Source organism: Notothenia rossii (assembly GCF_949606895.1).
Source record: "Notothenia rossii genome assembly, chromosome: 5".
NCBI classification, from domain to species: domain Eukaryota; kingdom Metazoa; phylum Chordata; class Actinopteri; order Perciformes; family Nototheniidae; genus Notothenia; species Notothenia rossii.
Window position 1 is genome coordinate 89,941,669 of NC_136903.1, and position 12,019 is coordinate 89,953,687.

Genomic DNA, 12,019 nt, shown 5'->3' on the forward strand with positions numbered 1-12,019 from the left:
TACGCGACAGAATCGGGTGAAAGGTAGCCCGGCTGAGGTTGTTTATGACACTCCTGCCTGCGGAATACAAGAAGCAGTGTTTTACTCCAGGAGAAATGATGAGTGTTAACAGATTAATTCTCTCTAAATCAGCTCAGATCAGACAGCTGCTGTGTACTGTGAAGCATGCTGGGAAACATGTGGTTCTCCAGAGGAACATCAGAACCCACAGCAGGAACCTGGCTTATGCTAAAGATCTGTTCCTGGGTCAGGTGAACAAGGTGAGAGTCTACCTGTCAGAGGAGGGGGTTATACTGTGGTAAAGATACATGTCGCCTTAATGCAGTTGTGTCAAGTAACTAAGTTGATTTACTCAAATACTGCACTTTAAAACACATTTGAGGTACTTGTACTTGTACTTGAGTATTTCCATGTTTTGCTGCTTTGTACTTCTTCCCAGATGTGGGAGAAGTACTCGTGTGTTTTACTTGAGTCAAAGTAGAAGTACTCAGGTCTTGTGCTTGGGTAAAAGTAGAAGTACTCAGGTCTTGTGCGTGGGTAAAAGTATAAGTACTCAGATCTTGTACTTGAGTAAAAGTAGAAGTACCAGAGTGTAGGAATACTCTGTTACACTAAAAGTCCTGCATTCAAAAATGTTCCTCAAGTAAAAGTAGAAAAGTATTCTCATCAAAGTATAGTTAAAGTAGAGAGAGTAAAAGTAGTCGTTGTGCAGATTGGTCCATTTCAGAATAATATATATGATATGTTTTATAATGATTGATCATAAAGTGTTCTCAAAGCTGGTAAAGGTGAAGCTAGTTTGAATGACAAGCAGAGTACTGGAGTACATTTACTTAGTTACTTTACACCACTGAGTAAACTCAGGAAAGCTTTCTGGGACAGCTGATCAGAAATGCAGAATTTAACACCGTTTTTATAATTAGTTTCTCTCCGTGAGAACCTGGGTTTTTGTTGTTTCTCTAACTGTGTCTTCCTTCCAGGACGAGGTCTTCCCGTACCCTGAGGTCTCTTTAGAGGAAGTGGAGGAGATCAACCAGCTCGTTGCTCCGGTGGAGAGGTTCTTCAGCGAGGAAGGTGAGAGAGGAGCTCCATGGATAACAAAATAATCTGAAGTCAGAATTTTGAGAAAAAGTCTGAATTTTAAGATTTTTAGAAAAAGTCTGATTTTTTTTTTTTTAAATACCGAATTTTTAGATTTTGAGAAAAATCCAGAATTTTTTAGATTTTCAGAAAAAGTCAGAATGATGAGATTTTCAGAATAAAGCCAACATTTTGAGACAAAACTCAGTATTATGTACATGACAGGATGTATGATTACCTAGAAGACTCCATCTTGTGACTGTGTATCTCCCTCTCTTGGATATCAGCATGTGAAGGACTCTGTTCAGGAACTAGTTGATGCTCTGTATGTGATGACTCCTTCCATTCTGGAGAGGATCACAGATACATGGATCCTGAGGTTGAAGCTCAAGCCGGGGACCAGGGATATATTTCTAACAAATTACCTTTTTTTAATTGTGATTTCAGTCGACTCAGCGAAGATCGACCGAGATGCTAAGATCCCAGCAGAGACTCTGAACGGGCTGAAGGAGCTCGGGCTGTTTGGAGTGATGGTTCCTGAGGAGTACGGTACGATGATGTGACAACAGCTGTTTGTAGTTGTTAAAAAGGGTTATATCTCTCAATGTATACACAAACAGTTACCAAGGCAGAATGGAGATATGTGAAAGGGGACACTCTGATAAAAAGCTTACAGAATAACAGCTCACACACTAAGCAGAAATGATTTAAGACATATCTCACAAACAAATCTAGAGTTCATCTATCTTCCAGAAATATTTACAAGCTTAAAAAACTACCAACCAAACACCCTCAAACAAAAGAAAAAGCTTTTGAGCTCCATACTGTTACAGAAATAATCCTTGATGTGGTTTGGAACATGATATGGCGTTTAATCACGGCAGCATTAAGCTGAGTATCTCGCTAGAATTCTGAGCAGGCATTAGCTCCACCTCCTTTTTCTTTTTTGTATATCGCTAAGGACCCAGAATCAGCGTTTCTCTAACAGGCCTGAAACAGAGGGATATGAGGGATTTCTAAAATGCATGATCTGTTTGGTATTTTGAGCAAAACACTTCATAGACATGTTTTGTATATATCTGAGACCCATAACATATGCCTACAAATAGCGTGATGGGAGATCTTTAAGTAAAAGTACTTTGTTTCTTTCACCCCAGGGGGTCTTGGGCTGACCAACACGGTGTACGCCCGGCTGGCAGAGATCACCTCTCTGGACGGATCCATCGCCGTGACGCTGGCCGCTCACCAGGCCATCGGACTGAAGGTAACACACAGACAAGAGATGAGATAAGAAGAACTTTATTGATCCCAATTGGGGAAATGTTTGCGTTGCAGCAGCATCAAAAAGACATGGCAAGTTATCATATATCCATAAGTATCTGAGAGATGGAATATAAAATATTAAACTGAATGTAAAATGGACAGTGTGATTTAAAGTATGCATGGTCCTCGTTTAAATAAATACATAGCTTTACAGAGTTACAAATGAATCTCTCTGCTCTGAATCTAATCTTTACTCACGTTCATCTGTTGCGTTAAAAACGTGGAGGGAAGCTGTTGGTCTTAAATGAACACAGTTGGTACTTTAACAGCTGTTTGGTGTTTCAGGGGATTCTGATCGCAGGGACCGAAGCCCAGAAGCAGAAGTATCTTCCCAAACTGGCGTCCGGAGAACACATCGCGGCGTTCTGCCTCACGGAGCCGGGGAGGTAACGCTGCTGGAGTCTCATTTTGATTTAATGGTCTCATGTATATATAATATCCTGCTTTTTTATTTTGTTACATTTTGAATTCCACATGAATATTTTCCACATGTTTTTTCTACTTTTTAATTCAATTTTATTTCTATTTGCGATGTTTACATTTTGGATTGTTTATTTCTAGTCTTTTAATTTTTCCATTATACAAAGCCTTGTCTTTTTTTGCTGCTGCAACGCAAACATTTCCCAAGTTGGGATCAATACAGTATTTCTTATCTTATCTAAGAGCCTAGTGGCCAGCATGAGTACTACAACAACACTTGAGCCTGAAAATATAGGGTGTTTTTATTTTAGTAAATAAGAACCAAATATCCTGCCAAAATATATTTTTCTCATTTTGACTATTTTGATTAGATTTAAGGATTGGATCACCAGGATGACTTTCCTGGTCTGGGCTTCTGGAGTCAATTTGTAATGAATTAAGATCCTTTTAGAACAAATCCCAGGTCCAATGATACGTTAGGAGTCTTAAACAAATTGTCTTGAGTTGTTAGACGTTAAATGTTTGTTTCCTTGTTTCTTGTCTTAGTATTTGTCTTTATTAATGTTATAAATGTCAGACTCGATCTGAACAATAAAGTTGTATCTTATCGATGTTTCAATAAAGCCACATTAAATCAGCTTTGAGTCAAAGTTGTAAGATATTTAAACGTGCGGTTGTTTGACGTTTTAATACTTTTCATCAGTTAGAGCAGAGGTTCATATATTGTAGGATGTCCAACCAATCAGAGATCAGCAGTTTAAGTTGCTTCAGGGTTCAAAGGTTGTATTGTTACATGCACAAAGCTACAGTTTAGAAATGGCAATACAATTCTTCCAACAATGCAACATATATAATAAAATACAGATGAAGAAAGAAGTCTATATTCATCTCTTCTTTGTTGGTGGTTTCAGTGGAAGTGATGCCGCCTCCATTCAGACCCGCGCCGTGCTGTCAGAGGACGGGACGCATTATCTGATCAGTGGATCAAAGGTGAGGCAATCTGTTTCACTATTTCCCAAAAATAAACCGGCCCTGGCATTATTAGTTGTTTTTAGTTTTTTGTATTCTTTATTTGGGGTCACATTATATAAAAAGTACAGTTTTGCGAATCATATCTCTTCAGAGACCCGAACATGGCAAATGAAATACACAATAAAATTGTTAAAACAAAAAGTATATAGGGGTGGTTTTTGAAATGACAAATATCTACACAGATACACATGTAGCTACTTAAACACACACACACATTTGAACTTTGAATTAGCGTGTGCTGAAAGGTGCTATATAAATAAACTTGCCTTGCCTGTAACAATGCTTTTCGGCAATAAATCGTATACCGTTGGAAAGCCTGTTTTCTAACCTTTCCAATGGTACCACATTTGTGAGGAACAAGCATTTTTGGGATGAGCAGCAGAGCTGAGTATGTGGGGTGCGCCCATGAAGAATGTGACAAATCTCCTCTGTTTATATACAAACATACACCTACACCTATATATGCACACATACACACATACAGTACCTATACACATTCATCAACATATATTACACACACACACACACACACACACACACACACACACACACACACATACACCTATATATGCACACATACACACATACAGTACCTATACACATTCATCAACATATATTACACACACACACACACACACACACACACACACACACATACATACACCTATATATGCATAGATACACACATACCTATACACATACATACATACATACATACATACACACACACATACATACATACATACATACATACATACATACATACATACATACATACATACAAACATTTAAGCAATGGCTCACGACAGGCCGTGGTATATGCTCAGTGTATCACAGCTAAGGGGCGTGGTTCGGCTCAACTGTATACAGTTTTTCTCAGACGCGGAGGGATACTGACTTGTTGTGAAAAGTAACTACAATTCTACCTGGGGTATACGCTCAGTATATCACGGCTAAGAACCAATCAGATTGCTTGATTTGACTTGTCCGTTTTGTAAACACACATATATATAATGCACATACATACACACAAATACCTATACACATACATTCAGGCGTTGTATAGAAGAACAGTCAAACAAGAGATGGTCGTCTGTGGGATTTGTAATTTCCTGAAGCCTCGTTGAGAAAGTGATTCTTTCCATAACATATATCTCGTGAATTTTGTCGTACCAGTCCTCAAGTGAAGGGATGTCCGCTTTGAGATATTTTCCAGTTATTGCTTTTGTTGTTGCTGCAACAGTAAGAATTCCAAATAATTGTTAGTTAGTTAGTTGGCATTATTAGTTTTATCTTTAACATGTTTTTTCTTTTTTAACAGATTTGGATTTCAAACGGAGACATGGCCGACGTGATGACGGTGTTTGCCAGGACCGAAGTGGAAGTAGACGGCGTGAAGAAAGATAAGATTACTGCCTTCATCATGGAGAGGGCCTTCGGGGGGGTGACCAGTGGGAAACCTGAGGACAAACTGGGAATCAGGGGCTCCAACAGTAAGACACCTGGATGACATCACTATCAAATACATGCAAATACATAGAGATATCAATAAGATGTATTTGCCCAAGTATGTAACACAAGACCATAGAATATTTAGGATAACAATCTATAGGAAAAGCTGCCTTTCATGAAGCATATTCAGTCTACACACCAACACTGAAACTCATGAGCACATACGAGTTTAAAAAAGCAGAAATAAAATCTGAGCTGACCGAAGATGCTCCGTTTTATTTTAACACACACAGTTAAGCTCACACTCACTATTTTATGAACATATGGTTCACCTGCTGAATTAGAAACAGAACAAATGAAGCAAAGAAAGAGGAAACCATAAAGCAGATCCAGGAAGTAGAAGATTAGATCCACACGGAAAGTATTTTCCTACAGAACAGAACAGCTCACAGAGAAGAGATAACATCTGATGCTTTACAACAGAACAGCTGATCCACTCAGATTTTTATTAAAAATCCGCATTTTTTTTCTAAAATAAATCAGAATTTGGGAAAAAGATTGCATGAGATTTTAATAAAAAGTATAAAACATTTTGAAAAGAAGTTAGAAAATATGTTAAAATTGAAAAAGGTGAGATTTTAGCCAAAATGTAGATTTCTGAAAAATAAATCCGAATTTTTATAAACAGTGATTTTTAGTTAGAATTTTGAAAAATATGTCAGAATTTTGAGAAAAAAGATCCCATAAATCAGATCCAGGCAGTAGAAGTATAGATTCACACTTAAAGTATTGTTCTACAGAACAGCACAGCTGACAGAGAAGAGATAACATCTGATCCACTCAGATTTTATATAAAAAGTAAGAATTTTGAAAAAAAGTTATAAGTATGTGAAAAGTCAGGAATTTGAAAAAAGTTAGATTTTTTTGAAAAAATTTAGATTTTTATAAAAAATCCTTCTTTTTTTTTACTCAAATACCGGTAAATCAGAATTTGGAAAAAAGATTCAACATTTTGATAAGTCAGATTTTTATAAAAAGTATAAAATATTTTGAAAAGAAGTTAGAAAATATGTTAAAATTGAAAAAGGTGAGATTTTAGCCAAAATTTCGATTTCTAAAAAATAAATCCGGATTTTTTATAGACAGTGATTTTTTTCAACAAACTGAGATTTTTGTAAAAAAAAGTTACAATTTGAAAAAATAATAGTAATTTGGAAACAAGATTCAACATTTTGATAAAAGTCAGATCTTTATCAAAAGTAAAAAAAAAATTAAAAAGTCCGAATTTTTAAAAGAAGCTAGAAAATATTTTAAAGGTTTTATTTTTATTTTTTCAACAAATCGAGATTTTTGTAACAAAGTTAGAATTTGAACAAAAAATAGAAATTTGGAGAAAAGTTCGAATTTTGAAAAATACGTCAGAATTTTGAGAGAAAATATCCCACGAAGCAGATCCAGGCAGTAGAAGCATAGATTCACTCTCAAAGTATTACAGAACAGAACAGCTCACAGAGAAGAGATAACATCTGATGCTTTCCAACAAACACTATCTGACCTTTTAGTTTTATACCAACACTGTAATCCTGCTGTTAGTCCTAAATGTCATCTGTAAGCCTGTTCGTCTTTTCAAACCACTTCTCACTCAGCTTGTGAAGTGTCCTATGACAGCGTCCCTGTGCCGGTGGAGAATGTAATCGGAGAAGTAGGAGGTGGATTCAAGGTGAGCTTTACTTAACAGAGTTGTGTACGACTGTGTGTGTGTTGTCTTCAGACAGTCACATTTTGCTGTGTGTTGCACAGGTTGCCATGAACATCCTGAACTCTGGGAGGTTCAGCATGGGAAGCTCCTCAGCAGGAATGATTAAAAAGCTGATCGGTAAAAACCCAGAGATACCTGACAGACTTGACTTTAATGTGGGAGCTTTCATTAATCCTCCTCTCTGTTTTCCCCTCTGCAGAACTGACCTCTGAGTACGCTGCCACCAGGAAGCAGTTCAACAAAAACCTGTCTGAGTTTGGGATGATTCAGGTACGTCCACTGGTCTCTCATTAAAGTGTTGTGGAGAGACTCTAGCACTCAGAATCAAAATCATTACTTGGAGAAAACGATTGGTTTCAGATAGAACGTGAAATAAAACAAGTGGACTGACATGGCAAATGTCGTAGTAATAATAAGACGCTCAAACAAATACAAACTCCATATGCATGTGTGAACTTACTCGTCTCTTAAACCCGATTCTGATCACAGTAAACTCATGACAGTAGTGTAGCTTGACGACACATTGGATGGGATGAAAGTGCGTATTCTACATGACATGTTTCTGTGAGCAAGGTGTTTGTTTTCCGCCCCGCAGGAGAAGTTTGCCATGATGGCTATGAACGCCTTTGTGATGGAGAGCATGGCGTATCTCACAGCTGGGATGATGGACCGACCCGGGCTTCCAGACTGTTCTCTGGAGGCGGCCATGGTGAAGGTGAGAGAGCTCTGACTTCACTTCGTCAGTATTAAAGGTCACAGATTATATTTGATGTATTGTATTCTGTGCTCTGTGGTGACCTGCGGGGCGGAATTTAGGGTGGCCATCTTTCTCGACTCAAGCGGTCCGTGCAAAAGAATTAACTGCGGACAAAAGATTCCCTTTGTTTGGTGTTATATTTAATCAATCGTAAGAACTGTGGTTTTGTTGCTGTTGTTTTTTACAATTATTTATGTTGATAATATGTTTGAATGTAAATGTAGAAAACTATATTTACCTTTGTGTTTTGAATTTATTTTTTCTACGATTAAATAATTAACACTTAATTCTTTTATTCATGTGTCCCCGGACATTTTTACAGTGCTATCATAATCGTTTCATAGCTTTTTATTATCTCTGTAAAAAGTGAACAATTCCATTTAATTAAAAGAGTTTGCACTACTGACAAACTATTTAAGATGTTACCATCAACATTTCCATATTTAAACAGATCCAAGCACTTTATATGTGACCGTTTGTTCTCTACCTGGTTGCTGGAGGAAGTATTCAGATACTTAAAGGTCCCCTATCTGTCTTCTATACATGAATGTGTGTCCCCGGTGTGTCGGGGAACTCACAAAGTGTTCGAAAATACGACCCTCTCTCTTTTCCTCCATCTCTAAAAACAGGGGAACAACGGAGCTGATCCAGATTTGCTGTAGTCATGACGATATTACTAAATATGTGGGCTGGCTTTACCGCCCAAAGCTAAATGAGTCCTGACTCTCTTATCTCTGCTCAGGTGTTCAGCTCAGAGGGAGGCTGGGTCTGCACCAGTGAAGCTCTTCAGGTCCTCGGGGGTCTCGGATACACCAAGAATTATCCGTACGAGCGCTACCTCAGAGACTGCCGCATCCTGCCCATCTTTGAGGTGCTCAGTGTTTCAGTCATTACAATCAGAGCTGTAGGAACCAATGAGGACACACTTACCTCACAATGACAGTATACAAGTACAGTGGTTTTATGAATAGTGAAATACAATAACGTGCAATTACGTATCTGCCACTACGTGTTTTTGCTAAATACGGTTAATATTTACATTACTTATGTGACCGTCTGTGTTTCCTGTAGATATTGAATTGCTGTTTTTACTGCACTGTTAGTGTACAGTTGTATTATTATTGTGCTGCTGTGTTTATTGTATTTGTGTAACTCTGGCCAACACAGTCTCACGGCATTTCGTGTTCACCAACACGATTTTCCCCTTTTTTTCGTGTTGCACAGAACGATTTTAAAAGCAATGTAAATGATAACAAATTAGACGGAAAGACAGATTTAAAAAAAATACAGATTTCAGTATTCTGACACAGAACGATTTTAGAAGCAATGTATTTCCATTGGTAACTACATGTTTCGTGCCTGCACCAAATAATAACAAATTTGAAGGAAAAAAATACAGATGTCAGTCTTCTGAGGCTCTGAGACATTTCTTTTCCTTGCGGACGGCAAAAAAACTCAGACATTATACAATTAAAAATAAAAGGGTTAGGCTTAGGGTAAGATATTGAGTAAGAATATGTTTTTATGAACCACACAGCTTCTAGTATTCCAAGACCCGACCGGACAAAAAGACGTGGTGCACACGAAACATGCTACCAATAGAAATGCATTGCTTTTAAAATCGTGCTGAAAAAAATGCGAAAATCGTGTTGGTGAACACGAATCAATAGATTAAATTAATTTCGAGACTGGGCTGCTCTGGCACAACCATTTCCTCCGGGATAAATAAGGTCTTATCTTATTCAAGAAATAGATCTAATGCATCATAGATATAATATATGATACGGTGACCGATATAGTGCTATGTTTCAAACATCCACCAGGGGGCGCATTTGACCTACGGGTCTTCTGTGTTTGATCAGTTTATTAACAACCATTTCAACACAGTTCTTCACATTATGTGCCATTAAGAGGAGAATCTATCACGATCAGTCAAGAAAAATATATTCCATTTTTTATATTTAGGAAAATATGACCATAGCAAAAATCTAAATGTAGTGGGTGCCCTATCACCCCACAACACCACCTTTTAGTGAATGCAGAGTGTATTGCCACTTGCATATACATAGAGGTGACATTGGTAGTGTGTACTTTTTAAGTGACGTTGCTTGTTTTCAGGGCACCAATGAAATCCTGAGGATGTACATCGCTCTCACTGGATGCAGTACGCTGGCAAAATCCTCACAGGGGAAAATAAAGTAAGGAAATGACCGTTTAACAGAAAAACTGGGATGTATGTTCATTGATACTTTGACTTATGACTACATATGGATTGTGATTTTAGTTTGTGAGATACATATTCTTTTAAACAACATTAAACATTTCCTTTTTTTTGTTTAGCCACTTCACTCACAAGTTATCACAGTGTGAGTATTCAACAGATACAAATTAACATTAGCGTCAAATTTGAGTTGTGTTAAGAGCTAAGACCTCCTGCTGCTGAGGGAACAAACAGCTCTTTCTCTGCTAAGAAGTCGATTTTTAAGTGTTGTTTTTCTCTTTGTAATGACTTCTTTGGGCAACCAGTGACTTTATGACAGAGAAAGAGTTGAAACGGGGAGACATGCGGCAAACGCTCCGGGATTCAAGTTCTACCGATTCAGCTATGAGCCAAATAAGGGCTAGATATTTGTATTAAGACACGGGTTTAATCTCAGAAGCCTTTGAAGTGGTGACAGGACAGAGGTTTAGATTTGGCTTTGGAGGACAACTTGATCTTTGTTAGCATTTTAGGAAAACAAGTCACACAGTGTACGGAGCCCATTGTTAAAAGCAGCCGACAAAGAGCCTGATTTGGGGTCTTTATCGGAGGTGGGAGAAGTACCAGCTCTTCTACTTGAGTAAAAGTAGAAGTACACAGATCTTGTACTTGAGTCAAAGTAGAAGTACTCAGATCTTGTTCTTGAGTAAAAGTAGAAGTACTCTGATCTTGTTCTTGAGTAAAAGTAGAAGTACTCAGATCTTGTACTTGAGTAAAAGTAGAAGTACTCAGATCTTGTACTTGAGTAAAAGTAGAAGTACTCAGGTCTTGTACTTGAGTAAAAGTAGAAGTACTCAGATCTTGTACTTGAGTAGAAGTACTCAGATCTTGTACTTTAGTAAAAGTAGAAGTACTCAGATCTTGTACTTGAGTAAAAGTAGAAGTACTCAGATCTTGTACTTCAGTAAAAGTAGAAGTACTCAGGTCTTGTACTTGAGTAAAAGTAGAAGTACTCAGATCTTGTACTTGAGTAAAAGTAGAAGTACTCAGATCTTGTACTTAGTAAAAGTAGAAGTACTCAGATCTTGTACTTGAGTAAAAGTAGAAGTACTCAGATCTTGTACTTGAGTTAAAGTAGAAGTACTCAGATCTTGTACTTGAGTAGAAGTAGAAGTACTCAGATCTTGTACTTGAGTAAAAGTAGAAGTACCAGAGTGTAGGAATACTCTGTTACAGTAAAAGTCCTGCATTCAAAATGTTCCTGAAGTGGAAGTAGAAAAGTATTATCATCAAAATATAGTGAAAGTAGCGACAGTAAAAGTAGTCATTGTGCAGATTGGTCCATTTCAGAATAATATATATGATATGTTTTATAATGATTGATCATGAAAGTGTTCTCAAAGCTGGTAAAGGAGCAGCTAGTTTGAATGACTTTGTATACTGCAGGGTAGCTGGTGGATTTACTCCAGGTGGAACTAAAGTCTGATTTAACACTTGATTAGATTTCACATCATTCATCCACATCTGTAAAGTAACTAAAGGTATTAAATACATGTAGTGGAGTAGAAGTACACCATTTACCTCTGAACTGTAGAGGAGTAGAAGTACACAGTAGCACAAAATGGAAATACTGAAGTAAAGTGCAGTACTTGAGTAAATGTACTTAGTTACTTCCCTCCTCTGGTCTTTGTCCTCTCAGGGAGATGAAGAAGGGAAACATCGGCGTGGTTTTCGGGATGGTGGGCAGGAGGCTGAAGAGTGCGATGGGGAGCTCGGTGGATCTGGGGCTGACGGGGAACGATGGAGTGGTTCATCCCAGCCTGGCTGTAAGACCTCTCTCTGAACTATTCAAAGATACTCTTTGTTTGCAAACCTGAAGTGTGTTTGTTGAGACTCAGGAGTGTTCTGTTCACAGGAGAGCGCTAAGATGATGGAGCAGAACGTCAGCCTGTTTGGATCCACTGTGGAGAGTCTGCTGTACAGATATGGAAAGGTA

At 37.8% G+C, this 12,019-nt stretch overlaps 1 protein-coding gene across 1 annotated transcript in view; it reads left to right on the top strand.

Moving 5' to 3' along the window:
• acad9 (acyl-CoA dehydrogenase family, member 9) overlaps nucleotides 1-12,019 on the top strand; it is a 17,485-nt gene continuing 5,466 nt past the window's right edge. Inside the window, exons 1-15 of the mRNA XM_079684954.1 lie at nucleotides 1-260; nucleotides 981-1,074; nucleotides 1,528-1,629; nucleotides 2,238-2,344; nucleotides 2,689-2,789; nucleotides 3,735-3,813; nucleotides 5,177-5,348; nucleotides 6,954-7,027; nucleotides 7,108-7,183; nucleotides 7,266-7,336; nucleotides 7,662-7,781; nucleotides 8,566-8,694; nucleotides 9,942-10,021; nucleotides 11,723-11,849; nucleotides 11,939-12,016. Coding sequence (XP_079541080.1) covers nucleotides 45-260; nucleotides 981-1,074; nucleotides 1,528-1,629; nucleotides 2,238-2,344; nucleotides 2,689-2,789; nucleotides 3,735-3,813; nucleotides 5,177-5,348; nucleotides 6,954-7,027; nucleotides 7,108-7,183; nucleotides 7,266-7,336; nucleotides 7,662-7,781; nucleotides 8,566-8,694; nucleotides 9,942-10,021; nucleotides 11,723-11,849; nucleotides 11,939-12,016 — 1,626 coding nt within the window. The 5' untranslated portion in view covers nucleotides 1-44. The remainder of the gene's footprint in view (nucleotides 261-980; nucleotides 1,075-1,527; nucleotides 1,630-2,237; nucleotides 2,345-2,688; nucleotides 2,790-3,734; nucleotides 3,814-5,176; nucleotides 5,349-6,953; nucleotides 7,028-7,107; nucleotides 7,184-7,265; nucleotides 7,337-7,661; nucleotides 7,782-8,565; nucleotides 8,695-9,941; nucleotides 10,022-11,722; nucleotides 11,850-11,938; nucleotides 12,017-12,019) is intronic.